Below are 22209 nucleotides of genomic sequence, written 5' to 3'. Positions count from 1 at the left end.
TAAAGGGAATGGTGATGAACTGCAGCTGGCGCAGACAATCAATGGGATTGGTAACCAACCCACACAGACACAGATAGCTATAATACATCCACACTGCATTCTAGAAGAAGGTGATGTACATCAAAGTGTGAGTCAATAAATGAGGATTAATTAGGTAGGAGGCATGATACAGGTGAGGTTACATTGATCGTTAGTTGGTTGTATACCAGGATACATACCATAATATATACCTAATAGTACTCGAGACAGTAAACCATTTACACTGTTTCTTTCACAGTTTTATGAATGTTCATTTATAGATCAGTTAGTCTATGACTAATGCAGCAAAGTCTGTTTTAAAGTGGGTTTCGGTGTTCCCATTGTATCTCTCTCTTGTGCATGTGGCCACATTCCTCTGAGGTCATATAATCTCCTTGTCAGCCCTGGAACATGACACTGTTTCTGCCCTTGTGTTCGTTCATTTGGGCTGTTAGTTTTGGAGTTTCATAAACCTTTGTATAAAATGAATAATTAGTGTGTGTCTGATTGGTCCATACCCTACAGATCCCCCCTTTCGACCGTTGTTGTCCCCCTCAAGGTCAACCATGATCGAAGTTGAAAGTGCCTAGAGATCAGACACCTTTGTCATAGAAGGCTGGAAGGCCATGGTGGCCTCTGGTTGCTCGCGTCTTCTGGAGCGGTGGTCGTTCCACGGCGGTTGATGTGGATAGTAGCCCAGTACAGGTCTCTGCAGCAGGTGTTGGGGCAGAAGGTGCCTTGACTGGGTGTCACCTGTCATTCTGGAGTTAGGGTGAAATTGTGGTTCTTGAAGAAGGATGAGGTTTCCAGCTTTGATTCAGGTTTGGCCTCAGCAGGGCAGCGTGTGTCTTGGATCAGAGTCTGCAGACCAGCTGAGTTTGAGTAAAGTCATTTTGGAAGACAGTAAACAGCTGTTTCATGGAGTTCACTGTCTGGTTCAGCAGAACGCTGTGGGTGTTGAGAATTACCACAGTTCCCTTCGATGTCTTGCCGATGGTCGGCAGGGAGGCACTCTGTGTTGTGAGTTGCCCATTTAATTGTGGGATTTCAGTTTGAATTTCAGCCACACGTTGTCTCAGGGTGGCTAAGTTCAGTGCGTTGACACTGGACATGCCAATGTTAACAGAGTTCCGACGGCAGCGGCGGTTGTGTCCATCAAGCTCTGCTTGTGTGACAGTTTTTTTTTTCAAGTTGGTTGAGCATGTGTTCGACATTGGCCTCAGCGTGGGCGAGGGAGTCGAGTCGAACATAAACTCTCTGGGTGTGGGTCCTGCAGTTGGTGATAAGGAGTCCCGGTTGTTCCTTCGGGACACTGCCTGATACCGGACCTGGTGAGATGACCGACTGCGGCTGTCCTCTGGTTGGCTGGAGGCACAGGAAGAATAACCACAGCAGCATCCTGGAACAGACAAAGGGGAGAGGGAGAGAGAAATGGAGGAAAGATCTCAGCGACTGTCGTCCTTTGTTGGCTAGGACAGTCTTTCCACTTCGAGGACGCCGTTATGCCACTTGCTTCGGTGTTCTGGTGCTGCGGTTTGGAGCACAGGGTGCGTCATAGGCATACACTGGCATGACCCTCCCTTTTGCACTGTGGCACCACAAGCTTTGGCTCAGCAATGTCATCAGGTGCATAACACACAGTGTTGTCCTGTGCACGCAGCGTGTGGTTGTTGACTTCAGTTGTCTGGGGCTCCGGTTGTCGGTGGGTGCAGACGGCGTTCGTGGGTGGTTGGAGGGGTTAGAGGTGGTTTCTCATAGTGTCCATTGGTTTGTCATAGTCTTTGGTAAGCTGGAAGGTTGGGGTCAGGTTAAGCAGAGGCTCTGTGACATTTTGGCACACTTGTGGTGAGATACTAATGCATGACCCTAAAAGTTCAGAACCACTGTTTAATGGGTTCGCTATATATGTAGCATAAAGTTAGTTGTTTCATGTGTATCTAGCTAGTGATGTGTCTCTTGTATCTTTATCATCTTAGCTGTGGATGTTAGGAGGCTAAGACTTGTGTGGTTCCTAGAGTATTTCCTGGAAAGGGCATAGCCGAGATGAAATAAATGACTTAAGATGGTTCTTATGACTAAATTATTTCTCTGGACTTAAATGGTGGTTCACTACGGCTTGACGAAGTGAAGGATAGGAGGAAAAGGGACACCGTTCCTATTCAAATTATGCTTATTATCAATCCTCAGGACTATAGTTATGCCCTAGTAATTGTTGAAATTACTTGTGTTGCAGGGTCACAAAAATGAGTGCACTTGTTGAAAATAAACACAATCACAAATAAAGGTGTCTCTGTTTCCTTTCTGGGCCCAATGGGAAATGGAACCACATTCGAACAAGAGAGGAAATGGAATCAAATCATATAGATGACAAGGTAATAGCTGACTGCTATTATTATCAAATTGGAAATAAAAAAAAATAAAAAAAGTATTAATTAAAACAGCGGTAATGATCTGAATGTGAGAATAATCAGTAGCACTAGTGACTAAACTTTGGATTTGCCTGGACCAACACTCCATAGTGGGTTACAGCGGTTGCGTGTTCCAGACCACACTGTGTGTGTCCCTCCAAAGGTTTAGTCAACATGCTGATGGAAATTCTCATTACTAAACGAATTCTTCTCTAGCTACACAGTTTACATGTAGTTAAACTTAAGTTATATGACAGGGCATCTGCAAATTTAGCCTAAAGCGCTCAGCCAGGACTACGCCTAACTAGTGAAGGTGAAATTTAGCTGAGAAGAATTGAAAGTACGGAAAGTGAAGAATTAGAAATCCCAACTGGGGTTAAAGAAAGTATTTTAGAATACTTTGCACTGTGTAAACAAAAGCTGTAATTAAGGCTTCAAGTAAATGATGCTAACTGCTAACTGTAGAAGTTATTATTTAGCTTAGCCTAAGCTGGATGAATGCTAGGTTAGGTTAGCTTAGCCTAAGCTGGATGGACGCTAGGTTAGGTTAGCTTAGCCACCTAGGCTGGTTTGTTTACAAAGTGACATCACAAGTTAACACTTCCTGTCACCAGTTGTTGTCATGGGAACCAGAGCATGTCAGAACAATTCAACCGTACCTGAAGAATGTCTACACATTTTACTGAGTTATGCATGTTTAAACGGGTTAAAAGGGGGCGCCTATACTTTAAGTCTTTCAAGAACTTGATGTTACATTCAGTAAAATGCAAATGTGTTTTGGCATTTGCTAATTTTACTCATGGAACTCTTCTCTTTACTTTACACAACTTATTCTATTCGTTTACAGAGTAAGGAAATAGATTTGCTGTAAGTCAAAGCTTGTCTAAGCCTATATAGTTACGTCCCTCTCATGCATAAATGCTGACTTTTCAGCGAGTGAACAGTTTTGATCGCTAGGTAGCTCTCTGGTTGTAGATGCAGCCAAAAATTTTGGTGAATTACATCAATCTAACAATAATTTGTAAGGCCTTTACATTGTAGAAAGGGGAGCATCACCCAGGTCTACGTATATATAACACTGTCCTGAGCTTTCTTTGTCAGAAACAGGTTTAGCCATACTGAAATTTGGATTTCTTTAACCAAAGCAGGATAGATATCGGTACAGTTTACAAGCTGCTGAGATGAGATTCCTTTGTCAAACAGACTTACGCTTTAATGCTGAACTTACTGATAGCAGTTGGAAATCTAAGACTCTTTCACTTACAGTAGAGATGTCAATTCCAGCTATCGTTTTATCTGCATTTAGACAAGCCAGCAACCAGTGATCAAAATGCGTATCGCATGTTGTGTTCCAGTTGCGTCTCATATTGATGATAAAGGATGCCATGTGCGTAAGATTTCAACGAAATGTACAAAGCGTCACATGTATGACGCCAAAGGATGAGAACGGGCTGACATTATCTATAATAAATAAATTGGTATTTACCTGGCAATGGAAAAGACTACACACAGATTCCCTGAACCTTTTATTACCTAAATATCCAGATAATTCATACATTTACCAAAAGTTGTTTGTTTACTATCAACATTTGGCCACCTCACTCTGGGGGATGTAACCTAGTGGTGAGAATTCTTCTTTGGTTTCTGTGGGAAGATGCATTTCATTTAAAAGCCCTGGCAAAATGATGGAATCACACAACTTAGAGAATGCTTACCCAGCGTTTTTACTTTAACAAATAAACAAATCACAGATATGAGACAAATTTTTTTTTGTTCAATAGCTTAACAATCTGGCTCCATGAAACATACCTCACAAAAATGCCTTTTTTTCCCATATCAAGTACAGGAAAAAAGTACCTGAGACGCACTGAGACCTTTAAAATGATACCAAACATGAATTATTATGCTCTTTTTAGGTGATTTTAGGTGATATTTGAGAATCTTCAGTTCATGATGCTCAATGAGGAGTATGAGGCGATAGAGAGAGTGAGTACGGAAACAGTTGTGGGCAATCAATAGTGAGGCGAGACTCTACTGTCTCCACAATAGTGGGGTGGGTTGTCTTGGATGTGATTTTCTTTTAGAAAGTGTTCAGATGTTGATTCCATCAAGAGTTTGGTGTTTCCTCAGAGTGTGTTCAGCCATTTTTGCACCAGTCTTACACCACTTTTAATCGCCACTTACACGAAATGTAACAAAATCAGAATCATTCTCTTTTTTGGCGATTACCTAGTTATTTTTTGTAACTGACATTTAAATCAGGCTACTCGTCTGGTCGGCCAAGTAAAATTCTTTCACTTGCACCTTCAAAAAATCCACTTGGCCCAGACAAGCGTTCATGTCGAGCCCTGGCTTCAGCTGACTTTCAAAAGCGAAACTCGTTCCGTACTGTTCACACGTGGGCGGCTTCTCTCTACTGTGGATCTTCTCATGTTTTTTCAGAGTTGCCGACTGACTGAATCTCTTGTCGCAGTGTGAACACTTGTAAGGTTTTTCTCCAGTGTGAATTCTCTCATGTGTTTTCAGACTTGATGACTGACTGAATCTCTTGTCACAGTTTGAACACTCGTAATGTTTTTCTCTAGTGTGATTTCTCTGGTGCAGTTTTAAATCACTCACTAAATCAAAACTCTTCCCACACTCACAGCACACATGATCTTTTACATGAGTATGAATTTTCTGATGTGTACGTAAACTATACAGCACTGAAAAACTCTTTCCACACACAAAACATGAATGTGGCTTCTCCTTCGTATGGACTTTAAGATGTTTCTTTAGGGCGGGTGCCACAACAAATGTTTTTCTGCATTGATCACATGTGAACGGTTTCTCACCGGTGTGGATCCTCATGTGTTCTTTAAGGTATGCTGATCGTGTGAAACTCTTCACACATTGACTACACGTGTACGGCTTCTCTCCAGTATGAACTCTCATGTGGTTCTGAAGCTGTGATGATTGTGTGAAACTCTTTCCGCACTGATCACACGTGAATGATTTCTCTCCAGTATGAACTCTCATGTGAATGTCAAGTCTGTGTTTGTATGTGAAACTCTTCCCGCACTGATCACATGTGAACGGTTTCTCTCCGGTATGAACTCTAATGTGAAGCTCAAGATGTTGTTTTTGTCTGAAGCGCTTTCCACACTGATCACATGCGTGCGGCTTCTCTCCGGTGTGGATTTTCATGTGTTGATTACGATTTGTTATTTGGGTGAAACTCTTCCCGCACTGATCACATGTAAATGGCTTCTCTCCAGTATGAACTCTCATGTGAATCTCAAGATTACGTGTGTTTGAGAAACTCTTTCCACACTGAGTGCAGATGAAGGATTGCTTGGCTCTTCTTCTCTTTAAAAATTTATTTTTAGTCTTTGAGCGACTCAAAGGTTTTTCTCCAGGTTCGATATGATGTTTCACCTCCACTTCACTCAGTTCTTCACTCTCCTCTTTCACTTCCATCAGGTCTGAAGTTAAAGAAAAAAAGGAATTAATTTAATTTTCAATGCATCATAAAAGTGAACAATATAAAATACATTCAATCAACAACAGAATTATTTTACATAATATCAAAAAATGTACAAAAGATCTGTCATATTTTCACACAAATGTTTAGATTGCGGTTTAATTTTACCATCCAAGCCAACTGCGTTTTGAAATATGGGTAGTATTTCCGGTTAGGGGATCTTCCATTCAAACCGACTGAAATAAATAATTTCAAATCATAAGGTTGAGTAACAAATAAAGTGTATGTCAGTTTGACTGAATGTGCTGTCAATTTTCCTTCATGTTTTATTGTCATTCATCATAAGATTAATATAATGCTTGGTATTTTAACGTAGCCTAGAAATCTAGACACACCCTAGCGGCAGCAAAAATTATTTTGCAGCAATAATTTGTATATTGTCAGGCTAATTTTAACATGACATGTTAAAAGAGCAAGAGCACATTTTCAGTCACTGCATTATTTTCTTCCATAGTATTATCTTTTTTCCGCTTTGTTTCTGCTGTAACAGTATGAAAAAGGACAACACCTACTGCACATTTGTGGTCTGTTCTACTTATTTCATTTACAAGAATAATGTCATAGCATTGTACCCAGTTTTTAAAATAAGCATTTTATTACGTTCATAGATCAAGCATTTCACTGATTGTTTACAGCTTAATGGAAACACTTTACTACGCAGCCAGCACAGCCATGTGGGGCCCAAATGGGTTTGACCTGGGCTATCTAACTGGGACCCAGCCAGTTTTGTCCTCAGTTTCCATGTAGGCCTCACATGGGTTTGCCCAGATGAAATGAACACTGCTCAGTGTGCACACTACTGGCTGTTAAATGTAACACTGAATCAGTGTTGGAGTTAATGAGATAATTAAAGGAGCATTTCACCCCTGGGAACCTTGATCTTCATTGAAAGTGGGTCATATATGTATTCAAAATCTGTCAAAATTTTCAAATTTGGTGCCTTTTTGACCGAGTTATGACAGAAAGTAACTTTATAGCGCATTAGTTTGGTAAACCACATTTCCCACAATGCAACGCGTTTGAACAGCTCCAGAAGCCACTCCCACTAATCCAGAACACCGCCTATGCGTGGCCCGCCTATACGAGAATGCATTACGCTAGCTAAAGTTACCACTTGAGTTTGAAAATCATTTGCGATCTCATTCTTGATTTATTCCTTCTTACTATTTATTTTGAAATGGTGAACTATTGTATTGTACCGGGATGTTCAGTCACCTCAAGGAAAGGTCCAAAAGTAAGTTTTCATGCCCTACCGAGACAGTAGGAGAGTATCTAGGACGCCTCTGTCCATATGCGGTGCGAAACTCGGATGGTTCACAACACAACACTCCATGTCCGTGTCTGCCTCTGACATTTCTTCTAGAAGGAATTGGCATTTTTGAGATTCTTTGCAGCAGACAGACTCTAGCTCGGTGTCCATAGGCGCACAGGTACAGCACGAGCACAACCAATTCGCTTCAGCGCGAGCAAGCCCGGGCTTCTCCCTGCGCCGGGCTGGTCTCCTGCGGTCGGCCGCTGCCGCAGCCGACGCCGCCGCCTCTTGTTCCTCCATCAGCCTCAGCTGCTCTTCGCTATATTGTGGCTCGTATAAATAGCCACGAACATCAGTTTCGAGCAAAAGATTTTCAAAATCCTCGTCTTCCATATCGTGTGTCGTAAATTCAGGCATTATGGTAAATCTAACTCCTTGAGCGCTTGTTAGCTTAGCTTGCTGTCTTCCAAGCAAGATGGCGGATTAATAGTTTAGTTTCTTCAGGTTTAGTCCCACCCACTGATCTGTAATAGGCCGGTGGGGTGAGTGGGTCCCACGCCCTTGAATAATAATGAGCTAAAGGCTGTAGTTTTCTTAATATGCAATGAAATTTATCTTCCGTCCTATCGTGACGCAAAATGACGATATTTACGCCACGATAGGACGGAAGTAAAACACTTAAATCCTTTTTTCTCCCATCTCAGAAAAAAAACAAGCAAAATTCCACCATCATTATAATATATGACTGGGTTTCTAACAATACAAACCTTAATGCAAATGGGTGAAGTGACCCTTTAAGTGATTGAATAATGATTGGGCATTATTGATGAACACCTGCTGTTAACAAGCAGAATCACTGAAGGAAAGAGAAACACAAGAACTACTTCCAGCCACAGCCTTAGATGAAATTAACTGAAGTTTAACTAAAATACATTACATCTCTCAAGATCTGATCAAACAACTCCACAAAAAACATTACCAGCTTCACTTATTACTAACCAGGTTGACTTTATTTCTGTTAGATGTCTACTGAAGTTCTTATTGAGAATTAACAGAGGGTAAGATGTTGATGATTGATTGAAAATAATAGTTTGGTTTGATGTCACCATTATGGTGATCAGTGTTTGATTTAGTTGGGATATTGACTTTTTATCATTAGGTTTTCTCTGGCAGCTGTATCTGTTTGTTATGGCGAGAACAGCAAGAGAAAATGCAGTGGCTTAACTCACTGATATTATGTGCGAGTTGTATATGGGGGATATGTTATTCATTTTGTTTTATTGTTGCGATTTTACAGCAAGAGATCCAGCACAGTTTAGTCAAATAATAGCATATGAGTCTCAGCAATGGTGACATACTCATGATGCAATGCATTCTGGGTGGATCATATGAAACTTATCCATGGCTCTGCATTGCAGAATTAAGCAAGTCACCATTGTTGAGATTCAAATGCTGATTCTTGATGTCTGTATGTGAGTAAACTCTAAGGAGTCCAAAACTTGTAAATAGTGTTATAAAAATATTTGATGTTCTGATTAAACATTTCACCCATATAAAATTCACACATACTATCAGTGAGTTAAGCCACTACATGATGAGTATATTCTTATCAATCAACTTACAGCATCTGATTGTATTGTATCTTGCTGTTCTCGCCATAACAAACAGATACAGCTGCCAGAGAAATACTAATGTTAAAAAGTCAAGAGCACAACTAAATCAAACATGGATCACCATAATGGTGACATCAAACCAAACTATTATTTTCAATAAATCATCAACATCTTAGCCTCTGTTAATTCTCAATAAGAACTTCAGTAGACGTCTAACAGAAATAAAGTCAACCTGGTTAGTAATAAGTGAAGCTGGTAATGCTGTTTGTGGAGTTGTTTAATCAGATCTTGAGATATTTCATTTATTTTATCTCCAGTTGATTTAATCTAAGGCTGTGGCTGAAAGTAATTCTTGTGTTTTTCTTTCCTTCAATGATTCTGCTTGTTAACATCAAGTGTTCATCAATAATGCTCAATTACTATTCAATCACTTAATTATCTAATTAACTCCAACACTGATTCAGTGTTACATTTAACAGCCTGTAATGTGCACACTGAGAAGTGTTCATTCCATCTGGGCAAATCCATGTGAGGCCTACATGGAAACTGAGGAAAAAACTGTCTGGGTCCCCGTTAGATAGCCCAGGTCAAACCCATTTGGGCCCCACATGGCTGTGCTGGCTGGGTAGTGTTGAATTATGCTAAAAATTGTTCTGTGCCCTGCAAGTTTCATTCAACAAATGGTTGCAAAAAAAATTGTGAACCAGATATACTATAAATATGAAATAAAAGACATTTAGTTTGAAGTAATGTTGACAATTTCAAATTCCCAAACCTCCCTTTTTTGACCATTTGTGAAAGTCACAACATTTTTGCACCCATTTCATAGTTTATTTTATTTCACAGCTGTTAAAGACCCTGTTTGGTTAAAATCAAGTTTTAAAGTTATGAAAAATTAAAAATTTATGATCAAAGATGAGTTGTAAGGAATACAATTAATGACAACAGAGGGACTAAGATGTTTTCCGTGTAAAAGAACGTAACATTCTCATTTTCCACTGGATAATTTCCTCTACATCTCATCATCAATTTCGATTTTGGCATGCTCTGCAGCAAATGACCATAACACAACTGCCAGTTAAACTGTGCTAGACGAATATGCTTGCACTCACTGAAACTCTATAACATAAGACATTTGACATTATCAGGATCCACAAATATTCCCCATGCAACATTATAGCAGTTTAATGTAGTACTGACAATAAATCTCTGAAAACTAGATTTTTTTTTATCATCACACAGTAATTTTATTTTGGGTGAACTATTCACAATATATCTTGTCACTATCCACAATACATATCGTTGCATTTTTTTATTGTGATATATTGTGACATGATATATTGTTACACCCCTATGAATGAATGAAGAATAAACACCAACCTCTTTGTTCTTCAGTATTTTCAGTGTGTTTCATTCTGCAGGGTTCTGGATCACTCGTGTTCTCACTTTCCTCTTTAATAAACTCAGTCTTTACAGATATCAGCTCTTCCTGATGCATTGCTGCTCGTCTTCACTTGTAGTTAATGGGAATTTACAGCATTTATTGGAGAATTGCAGTGGGAGGAGCTTCACTGATGATGAATTGCAGTGGGCGGAGCTTCACTGATGATGAATTGCAGTGGGAGGAGCTTCACTGATGATGAATTGCAGTGGGCGGAGCTTCACTGATGATGACTTGCAGTGGGAGGAGCTTCACTGATGATGAATTGCAGTGGGAGGAGCTTCACTGATGATGAATTGCAGTGGGAGGAGTTGATCAGCCAAAATCAAAAAATATATGTTACTGAGTTTGTTTTATGCCCATAGACAACATAATATAATAATGCAAATTCTTCCTAATATCAATGGTAAAAAAAAACAGTTGAAGGCATAAACAGAAGTAAATGTATATAGTATCCAACAAATAACTAGTCTGTTGACACAACACCAATTAATTGAACTTAAGAGTGTGTATTTACAGGAGATCTGAAGACATCTAGGGGTGTGCTTTATCATACCATCCACGATAATACCGGTATACATTTTTACATGATAAAAAAAGTGTCATATCGCGACATCATGGATATGGCATATTTACGTTCCCTAGCGCGCACAACAACAACACCTGTCTGAGTGTAAGGGCAGCCTCTGGAGCTATACTTCAATAAAATGGAAGTGGTTTTGTAACAAGAGGTCAGACCTCCAACAAAAAGAAAAATGTTACCGCTAGGTGGAAACATAAACTTGTTTCACCACTTGAAGCAAAAACACACATTTGAGTGTACAACCAGGCTATGAAGGTACGCGAGGAAGAGATACTAGCACATGACTCGAGTTTCGGCATGGGTATTGCACATAATTTGAATAATTTATGTCACTTATAATATTCCCAATTTATAATGCGGGAAATTCTCCCCCAAACATTGATTCACTTTATCATGTAGATTGTATGAGTAAATTAATCCACACAGATTATAAAATCAAATCAATTATTTTAAAACTATCTGAGAGACGCAATTTCACAAACAGCGTGAGTGTTCAGCAGTGCAGCGTCTTCTCTCTCGTCTGTCAAAATGGGTTAAACAAGGCCAGTGTGAAGCGCTGCAGGCGGCGTTACTACACTCTCGCGTTTATGATTCGGGACATGACGGAATCGTCACTTGCACAATCGGCCAGCATTGCATTGTAACTAAAGTTTATCATTTTCATGTCTTAAGTCTTATCAGTTTAAAAATTCAAGTGATTTAAACTATCCAGTACTCACGCGCTCTCTGAGAGATCGTTTTCTCTGCTTGCATACATAGAGTAATGCCGCCTCACAAACAGCTTGCGAATAACAAAAGTTATTTTTCGCGGATTATATTGCTTTAACAGGGAAAAAAACACGCAAAATTGTGTCCAAATTCCGGTCTTGGTTAGTATACTCGTAAACACAGTCGGTTATGTATAAAACGCATGTGACTGTGACAATGAAAACGGTAATGGATTAGTCCACTAGCTCTAAAAGTGTCAGCAGCCATACGTGTCTGTCATTAAAGGGTTAGTTCACCCAAAAATGAAAATGATGTCATTAATGACTCACCCTCATGTCGCTCCAAGCCCGTAAGACCTCCGTTCATCTTCAGAACACAGTTTAAGATATTTTAGATTTAGTCTGAGAGCTTTCTGTCCCTCCATTGAAAATGTATGAACGTTATACTGTCCTTGTCCAGAAAGGAAATAAAGACATCATCAAAGTAGTCCATGTGACATCAGTGGGTTAGTTAGAATGTTTTGAAGCATCGAAAATACATTTTGGTCCAAAAATAACAAAAACTATGACTTTATTCAGCATTGTATTGTATTGTCTTCCGGTTCTGTTGGGGATCTGCGTTCAGTGACGCTGCTGACGTAAGACGCTGCTGACGTGTGTCTGGTGCGCCCGAGCTTCGTTTACAGTCTGAGGGAGACGCACGCTGGAAACAAAACAAACTTCACTAACATGTCTAAGGATTTCCACACAGAGGAAGACTTGCATTTTTTTGCCCAGCCATATTTATTTGAACCCGAATACACGGACGCACCAGATACATGTCAGCAGCGTCCTACGTCATCAGCGTCACTGCGGACTTGTGAACGCGGATCCACAACAGAACCGGAAGACAATACAATACAATGCTGAATAAAGTCGTAGTTTTTGTTATATTTGGACCAAAATGTATTTTCGATGCTTCAAAACATTCTAACTAACCCACTGATGTCACATGGACTACTTTGATGATGTCTTTATTTCCTTTCTGGACAAGGACAGTATACCGTTCATACATTTTCAATGGAAGGACAGAAAGCTCTCGGACTAAATCTAAAATATCTTAAACTGTGTTCTGAAGATGAACGGAGGTCTTACGGGCTTTGAGCGACATGAGGGTGAGTCATTAATGACATCATTTTCATTTTTGGGTGAACTAACCCTTTAATGTTGTCATCAAAACAACAAAAGATAGCTTTAAGGAATCAGAATTAAAAGCATGTATTTAATTTAGTCGGGACTTAGGAGGACTAAAAAGCTAAAAGATTATGTAAAGACCGTGTTATTTTACATTTGATTACTTTATTCAGTTTCTGTAGTATTTCTGAATACTAGTGTTAGACCTACCCAAACACTTTTCTCTTTATTTGTATCTTTATTATTTTGAATAAATTTCTGCTACTTTTTTTAGTGTAAACTATTAACAACAAAATGACCCCATTGTAAAAATGCAATGAGTGCGCAAACATTTATGTGAGATAAATGTAATAAGAACATTTTCTAAAAACAAAATGTCTATATCTTCATAATCATTATCGCAAATATTCTTGAAATATCGTGATATAATTTTGAGGCTATATTGCCCACCCCAGCAGCATAATAAATGAGGTGAAAACAGGAACTACTGTCATGAAATAAAGAGTGTTTTCAGCAGATCTGTTAATATTGATGATCCTCAGACTATAAACACTCATTCAACAAGACATTCAGGATCATCAGCAGATCATCTCACTTTATTCTGAGTGTTTGCTGTTAGAAACACATTATCTGAGTCAAGATACATGATAAAAGCCTATCAAACTGCTCTATTGAAATATAATACAGTTATTTATCGCAATATAACATGGATAGGCTAAATCATCAATAACATAACAAAATAAATCGACACCTATCTTTATCAACCTCTACATGCAAATAACTAAAACACCATAATGTGTCCATATGAATCTAAATTAGCTAATTTGATCATAAACATGTTACAGATTTGTATTTACTGAAACAACGATCATAAAACTCTTATAAAGAGAAAATAAAGAGTAGCAGCAATAATGAACGTTTCCTGTGTCAAACTTCATTAATATTAATCTATTCACATTTATGTATAGATTTTAAATTTCCCACGTTCATTACTCATACAGGGACAACAAAAAGTGTTTAGAATATATCTCAATTTTGTAAAAAAAAAGATAATGAAGTCTGCAAAAGATAAATAGACAAAGAAATAAAGGTAAACATTAAAATGGCAACAGGAACACTTGAGATCGATTCCCATCAATTCCCTTCACAGATCTCAAACTTTTGACTTGACATTCAGTAACAGTTCTCACTCCAAACATCGAGACAATCACACAGACGAACACAAAATCGCTCAGATCTGAATGAACTCAACATATTCTCCTCATGCTCGCTGCTGCTGCACTAAATGTTTATTTCAGTATGAAGACGCCTAAAAAGACGCACAAGTATCGCTGTGTCCGATAAAACAATACAGAAATGAGTCTGTAGCTTAATCAAACTGTATAAAGTGTGTGTGATGGTTGTGTAAATATGAGAAATACCGTGAACTGCTCTCCTTGCCTCAGAAGACTCGACGCTGAAACTGAGGGACGGCGCGAGTGAGCGGTGACGTCATCGGCCTCCAACGCACGCGCGTACGGGAGTCAGCCAATGAGGGCCACGCAGATTCGCATATTTACTAGTAGCCTTCGATTATTATTATTTTTCAACTGAAAAGTGACTCTATTTACTAAAGGTGAAAGGAACACAACCAAGTGATGCTCAAATAGCCAGAATAAGCAGAGGATCATAGAAAATAATGCAACATTACAGAAATCGTCAAGTTGTTTCCCTCACCCATTTGTAAAATGGCCACTAACGTTACAGCAACACAGGCCTAGTATGGGGGTAGAACTGTTGCACTATTCCAATTAAATAGATCATGATCCACAAATAAATGTAAAGAGATTCACAAAAATATATCAAATTCACAAATAAATAGATTAAGATACACAAATAAATGTATAGAGTTTCACAAAGAATTATAAAACTCACAAATAAATAGAATTATATTTGCAAATAAAAAATATATTTACAAATTTTGTTTATACCACAAACACAACTCTGCCAGGCATTTATTTGTGAACCGTTTTTTGTGCATTTGTGAATCGGTTCCTGTGCATTTGTAAATCCCCTCACGCATTTGTGAATCGGTTCCTGTGCATTTGTAAATCCCCTCACGCATTTGTGGATTTTGAAACACTTCTAGCTTCGACGTGCAGACAAATCCACAAATAAGTGGACTCCACCCACCCTTTACCTAAGCCAATCAGATAACGCCCACATTGAGCTGACCAATCGTAGCAAGTTCTCGCTACAACCAATCAGGTTAGGCTTTACAATCAGAGTGGTCTTGCCCTGAAATAATTTTGCTCACTCATCTGCATTGGCTCAAATAGGAAATGTAAGGCTATAAGGCCCATAATATTGCTTCAGTAAAATATGTTTAGAATTTGGATTTCGTTAGTTAGACCATTAGACTGTCAAGTCAAGTCATCCTCATTTATATAGCGCTTTTAACAATGTAGATTATTTCAAAGCAGCTTTACAGAGATAAACATATAATTTAAGGTAACAGAGATTGGTTTGGTTTTATAGTGGCTCTTGAAAAATGTTTTTCCCAGCTAAAGGTAGTTTTGATTGATTCACTTCCGTCTAAATGATCATTTGTTATTAAATTAGGGGCCGCTAAGACGACACCGTTCTCTCTAAACAGACTTTAAACGTGAACCTGTGATAGACGCTGGCGTTCACATGCACATTAAGAATTGATTCTATAGATGTGCGTTTGAATATATGTGCGCAGGTTTGTAATTCCTTACAAACCATGCCTAAACAAACTACTTGTCTTGTCTATAAATTTTGATGCAGAATTTTATTTTATCTTATCACTTCGCGAACTTATTATATCTTATTGGTACGTGAACCGAAAAATTCCACAACGCTTTATCTGTAGAGTGGTATAGGGATCCTCCATAGGGAGAGGCTAGTTGGCACTTCAGCACTGCATTGTCATCGGGTCCAGGCGAAAGTCCTTCGTCAGATCTGGGAACGGCCTGGATCCGGCAGGCTGCGGGAAAACCTCGGGATAAACAAAGACACTAAAATTAGCGTAGATGCCATTCTTCTTATGATGTAACGAGTACATCAGGATTTGAGGGAAGTGTTCCCAGTTCCGGCTGACCTAATCTAAGCAGCCTAATATTGAATTATAGAAGTCTATAGAGTGTTATGTGAATGCTAGGTCAAAGAGATGTGTTTTTAGTCTAGCTTTGAACTGACAGACTGTGTCTGCTTCCCGGACAATGTTAGGAAGATTGTTACAAAGTTTTGGTGCTAAATAGGAAAAGGATCTACCGCCAGCAGTCGATTTATATATTCTAGGTATTATCAACTGGCCGGAGTTTTGAGATCGCAATAGACGTGAAGGACTATAATGCGTTAAGAGCTCGCTCAAGAACTGGGGAGCTAAACCATTTAGTGCTTTGTAAGTAATCAGCAATATTTTAAAATTTATACGATGTTTAATAGGGAGCCAATGCAGTGTTGACAGAACCGGGCTAATATGGTATGGTACTGTGTATCAAGCCAAGACACATTTTTATGAGCCTTTGAAAATGGCAGAGAAACAGCGCTTACGTTATGGGAACAACGCGTTATGGAAGCGTCACATTATTCATGATAAAACAGAAAAGCATCAATGCGTTGCTGACTATTGAATAACTGGATTCGACCTCGTGATAAATACGCGAGTTTGTGTAATATTGGGGAAATTACTGTCACAACAGCTTTTCCCACTTCTTCATTCAAGTTTTAAATAGCAGGTCCGTGGATCTAATGATTAAATATATAACATGCATTTAGTGAAATGCCCAGCAGACAAGCGATTTGAATTTATCCGTTAAAACGCTTGATCACATAAATAATATTGCATATGAATCAGACTTAATAATATTGTATTGTAAAAGTTACTTACAGCATCCAATATAAATGCAAATATGTATTTTTTCAGCATTGCATTATCCACTCAAAACCCCAGTAGCCTACACGCTGTTAAATCTTCAATGATGGTCATTTGGGGTGATATTTTGTCTTCTACATAATATTTATGTCCTGTAGCTAGCTATTTTTCAACGATTGTGCTTTAAAAGACAAAATCATCCGTTTTGTAATTTATTACATCGTGTCTACCCCGTGCGAGGCTTTCTACATTGGACAATAGAACAAATGTGCAAATGATGTGTCCTCCGTAGTTGCATGTAGTAGCCGCTACTTCAGAAGAAGAACGGGAATCCGTTTACTATCAAGGAATCATCGCGTCGCGCTGCACCGCGTCCAGTAGACACTATCACGACTTATGAATTTTCATGTAGCCAGCATAGTCAATAAAGAAGATTATACGTCATATATCTTAAGGTAAGAAAACAGACGTCATGGGCAAAATGTGTTAACATTGCAAACATGTTAGTTTTACATGATGTGAAACTGCTACGACAGGGAAGATAATCGGCTATTTGCTTTTGACGCGTCGCTTGACTCCGGTATTAATAAAGAATACCTTGACTCCGGTATTAATAAAGAATAATAAATATAAAGAAGCCTTAAACTCCAACAATCTTTTGGAAACGGGTTGTTTTAACCACACAAACAGCTAATTTGAATGCACCTCCCATTACAGATGCTTTCAGGGGTGTCAATATCTGCAAAATTAATCAGATCCAGTTCTCGCCCCGAGTGTAAAGCCTAACGTGATTGGTTGTAGCGAGAACGTGCTACGATTGGTCAGCTCAATGTGGCCGTTATCTGATTGGCTTAGGTAAAGGGTGGGTGGAGTCCACTTATTTGTGGATTTGTCTGCACGTCGATGCTAGAAGTGTTTCAAAATCCACAAATGCGTGAGGGGATTTACAAATGCACAGGAACCGATTCACAAATGCACAAAAAACGGTTCACAAATAAATGCCTGGCAGAGTTGTGTTTGTGGTATAAACAACATTTCTAAATATATTTTTTTATTTGCAAATCTCATTCTATTTATTTGTGAGTTTTATAATTCTTTGTGAAACTCTTTACATTTATTTGTTGATCTTAATCTATTTATTTGTGAATTTGATATATTTTTGTGAATGTATTTACATTTATTTGTGGATCATAATCTATTTATTTGGAATAATGCAACAATTCTACCCCCATACCTAGTGTTAAGCCCAATTTATACTTAAATGTCGAGTGCACGTCGTAGGCTAAGCAGGTAGTCGACGCAGTCATGAGCATTTACTTCGCCGAAACGCTCTGGTGGGTTTCAATGCTCCACTGTAATTAGATTTTTTTCGACTGTTATTGAGTTTAAGCTACTACAAGCAATGACAACTGAAACAGAGCGGATCATGTTGGAGTTGGAGCTTATCGAGTTGGAAAAACAGTTAAATTTAGTGAAATTACTATATTTTATTTATTGTTTGATTTCTATGCTGTTAAATGTTGATGGTCGTGTTATTTTACATATGCATTTAATTTTGCTTGTTTCTGCATCTTCATCAGTCTTCTTCTTCTTATGATTTTATTGGCGGTTGGCAAACCAGCTTATTAGGTTCTTTACCACCACCTACTGAACGGGAGTGTGGATCAGAAGATTTGGCAAAATATATGAAAAAATTAATAAAAAAAATAAAAAAAAATAGGCCTAATAATAATTATAATTGGTAATAACCTTTACTCGCTCCATCACACCTCTTTCTTTAAAACAATTCATTAACTGTAGGCCTATATGTATTTCCCTCAATGCTGTTCCAAGGATGTTTTTTAAAGTGAAGTTTAGTATTAATTTTTCAAGTTCTTCTTTTAATTCCTTGCTTTCCTTTTCATATACAAAACAATCCATCATCACTTGTTGGACAGATTCTGATTGATTGAAATATATACACATTCCATTTATATGTCTACCTAATTGATGAAGTGTCTTGTTGAGCCCTGTCCTATTCTGAGACGAGTAATAACCCTTTCTTCACTTTGAATTTTACTCATCTCCCTTTTTATGCCAACAGAGCCTTGAAAACCATACAAATGTCTTCCTGTATCATTAATATCCCAAAATTCCTGCCATATTTTTTTAGTTTGATCTTTTATGATTGCTTTAGCCTCAGTTTTACTTAATACAATCTGCAAATCTACTGCTGGTGCGGGATTGTTTAGCCAACATATCCACTTCTTCATTTCCTTTCACACCAACATGTGCAGGAACCCAAACAAACCATACACTCAAACCTTTATTATGTAATCTGTATATTATTTGATATATTTCAATCAGCATATCCGGCCTGCTTGACTTCCCTGACTTTATGCTTGTAAGTGCAGACAAACTATCAGATGCAACTAAAACATTTCTTTGATTATATTCCTCTACCCACTGTAATCCTAATATAATGGCTACCAGTTCTACTGTATAAACTGAAAGATTATCTGTTGTTCTTTTTTTAATGCATTTTCCATTTTGTGGGATGTACACTGCAGCACCTGTATTTCCATTTTTAGGGTTCTTTGAACCATCTGTGAATATCATTATTTTATTAAGAAAATTACTTTCTAAATATCTTTGTACAACAAATCAGACAGGTATTTGTTTTGAATTATCTTTTATTTCCTCATGTATTTGTAAATCTATCATTGGCATTATAAGCATCAAAGGAGGGATATTTGAATATGGGACAGTAGGACAATATTGTATACTATTCAAACCTATTTTCCTTGCTTTTTCATTCACAATCCATCCAAAACTCCTAAAATTAGATTTACCATGTTCCCAACATTCCTGTACTATAGACTTTGCAGGATGGGATTCATTATGTCCTTGCAGGTTTACCCAATATGCTAGCATTAGCTTAAGTCTTCTAATACCCAACGTCATCTCTCCCATTTCAACCTGAATTGCCGCAACTGGAGATGTTTTAAAAGCCCCGCTACATATTCTTAGGGCTTGTGCTTGTTCTATCTAGTTTTTTAAGATTAGTTTCAGCTACCGCCATATAAGCAATACAACCATAATCAAAAGTTGATCTCATAAGAGCCCAGTATATATTTCGCGATGAAGACCTAGTTGCTCCCCAATCTCGTCCTGACAAGCAACGCAATATATTTTGAATTTTCTTCGTTTTGTTTTCATTTTATCTATGTGTTGTCTCCATGTAAGCTTTTCATCAAATAACATTCCAAGAAATCTAATCACTCTAACTTGCTCAAGTTCTTTACCATATAATTTCAATGAAATTTGTTTATGTCGCTTAGAGAAACAGATTATCTGAGATTTGATTGTAGATAACCTCAAACCCCATTTATCTTACCATTGTTCTACTGTCTTAACTGCTGCCTGCATTTTCTTTTGCATGTAGTCTAGATTCCTACCCCTAATCCAGAGGGCCCCATCATCCGCATATAATGATTTCCCTATACCATGTTCAACTTGTTAAAAAATATAATTTATCATTATATTAAATATCAATGGACTACATGCACTACCTCGGGACCCACTGCTCTGCACATTTTGTATGTCTCCTTATTTAACACACCTGATTCAGATCATCAGAGACTCTATGACCTGAACAGAGTGTGTCAGATAAAAGAGACATACAAAATGTGCAGAGCAGCGGGTCCCGAGGACTGGAGTTGAGAACCACTGTTCTACAAAGTGCATACTAGAATACTCTTTACCTACCTTTATTTCTATTGTTCTACCAACCAAGAAGTCTAAAACCCAATTGTATATTCTACCCCCTATACCCAAATTATTTAGTTTTATAAGGAATCCCTCTTTCCACAGCATATCATATGCCTTTTCGATATCAAAAAAGACAGCTACTACCATTTCTTTATTTGTCTGGGCTTTCCTAATCTCTGATTCTAGACATAATATTGAATCCATAGTATTCCTTCCTTTTCGAAATCCACTTTGATATGGTGAAAGCAAACCTTTACATTCTAAAACGTATGCAAGTCTCTCAGTTACCATCCTTTCCATTGTTTTCCCCAACTGAGAGGTTAAGGCTATTGGACTATAGTTTGATGGGTCTGACGAATCTTTCCCATGTTTTAGAATCGGTACAATAACTGATTACTTCCATACTGATGGGATTTTGCCTGTTCCCTTTCGAAGGGAACTCAACAATACGTCATCGACGCTATGGGGAACGCCTCAGGCGTGACAGGTGTCTGAAATCACTATCAAATCACGTCAATCACATTGACCGGCGACAGCCCGTGAATCATTAGAGTAATGATTAACGTGCGACCTGGAAGTATATAAGGGCGCCTTGCAACATGACAAATCATCTCATCGTCTTCAGGGACTGTTTGTTTGAAACGCTATTCAAGTTTACGGAAGGTAAGAGAAAGATGAAATGCACAGCTAAGGCAGATTGTTTTCGTAAGTGTGCCGACCCGTGTCAGAGGTTTCTGACACCGGCCGACACACACGAGCTGTGTGTTTTTTTGCTTGGGCGAAGAGAACGCACGTGAGGTTCTCGAGGGAGCCCTCTGTGAGAACTGCGAGCGTTTTTCTCTTAAAACGCTCCGCTCTCGTCTGGCCCTCTTCTCGAGTGAAGGGGGTTCAGCGTCTGGACCTCATGGTGCAGGTCCCGATTGTGCCGAGGCCGAGCGTCGACTTACATCATGGGGCTCCCAGATGGAGCTCGTCGATCGCCTCGAGAGGGCTGTTAACCTCTCAGATGATTCGACGGCTGACGAGGGAGAACTGCAGGTCAATGGGGAAGATTACTCACCGACTGTACCTGCAGTTGATGCTCTTCAGGACGCGCAGGAGATGGCTGAGGAGGTTAAAGATCAGGTAGATCCTGAATCTCCTCAGCCATCCTGCCCCGTGTATGCAGAGCTGGTGGATGTGATGGAGCGTGCTGCCAACAGGCTGCAGCTGCCTTGGCAGCGCGCTAGAGGAGAGATCGCTCGCGGTAGGCTCGACGATCGGTTTCTCCCCGGCCATACACCAGCAGCTCAGGTGAGCCTTCCATTCCTTCCTGATCTTCACACGGAGATCGAGAGGGCATGGAAGAGCCCATACTCTGCCTGTATTCACCGACATCAGCGGGCCAGTTTCGCTGATGTGGAGGGGATCGGAGAGTATGGGTACGTGTCAATGCCGCCCATTGACGAGACGTTCGCAAACTATCTCGTGTCTGGGCGGGAAGCGACACTGAAAGCTCCAATCCTGCCATCCAAACCACTGAAAACAACGGCTGTTTGAATGGCAGAGCATACACGGCAGCAGGTCAGGCCGGTGCGGCACTGCACACCATGGCAGTGTTACAGGTGTACCAGGCCGACCTGCTGGGGGATCTCGACCAGGGGGCAGGGATGTCCCCTGAGGCGGTGGCTGAGCTGCGCCGCACCACAGATCTGGCTCTCCGGGCTACCAAGCAAACAGCTGGCGCGATCGGACGGTCGATGGCGGCGATGGTGGCCACGGCGAGGCATCTGTGGTTAAATCTAGCCGACATCGGGGAGAAAGAAAAAGCCTTTCTCCTCGATTCGCCGGTTTCGCCTTCCGAACTCTTTGGTACCTCCGT

General features: G+C 39.4%; 3 protein-coding genes across 8 annotated transcripts in view; 1 reads left to right on the top strand and 2 right to left on the bottom strand.

Moving 5' to 3' along the window:
* Window positions 1-22209, top strand: part of LOC143746073 (uncharacterized) — a 326821-nt gene that overhangs the window by 71545 nt on the left and 233067 nt on the right. The gene's annotated exons all lie outside the window — the stretch shown is intronic.
* The window catches only part of LOC143746100 (uncharacterized), a 114787-nt gene that overhangs the window by 47867 nt on the left and 44711 nt on the right, over window positions 1-22209 (bottom strand). The gene's annotated exons all lie outside the window — the stretch shown is intronic.
* On the bottom strand, window positions 3940-14214 carry LOC143746094 (uncharacterized). 6 transcript variants are annotated; one of them, XM_077237838.1, is made up of 3 exons: window positions 14140-14214; window positions 10195-10540; window positions 3940-5890 (listed from the first exon to the last, which is right to left on the bottom strand). In XM_077237838.1, the coding sequence occupies exons 2-3, from the start codon at window positions 10310-10312 to the stop codon at window positions 4680-4682; spliced, it is 1329 nt and encodes a 442-aa protein (XP_077093953.1). In that variant the 5' UTR covers window positions 10313-10540; window positions 14140-14214; the 3' UTR covers window positions 3940-4679. The 6 variants fall into 6 exon arrangements, with proteins under 6 accessions (XP_077093953.1, XP_077093956.1, XP_077093955.1 ...); XM_077237841.1 differs by having other exon boundaries at window positions 10195-10416; window positions 14140-14212; XM_077237840.1 differs by having other exon boundaries at window positions 10195-10535; window positions 14140-14192.

Source organism: Siphateles boraxobius, unplaced genomic scaffold, assembly GCF_051911475.1.
Source record: "Siphateles boraxobius isolate OS27281-9 unplaced genomic scaffold, OSU_SipBor_1 21, whole genome shotgun sequence".
Lineage (NCBI taxonomy): Eukaryota > Metazoa > Chordata > Actinopteri > Cypriniformes > Leuciscidae > Siphateles > Siphateles boraxobius.
The sequence above is the reverse complement of the archived record's forward strand: the minus strand, read 5'-3'. Positions and strand labels throughout refer to the sequence as shown.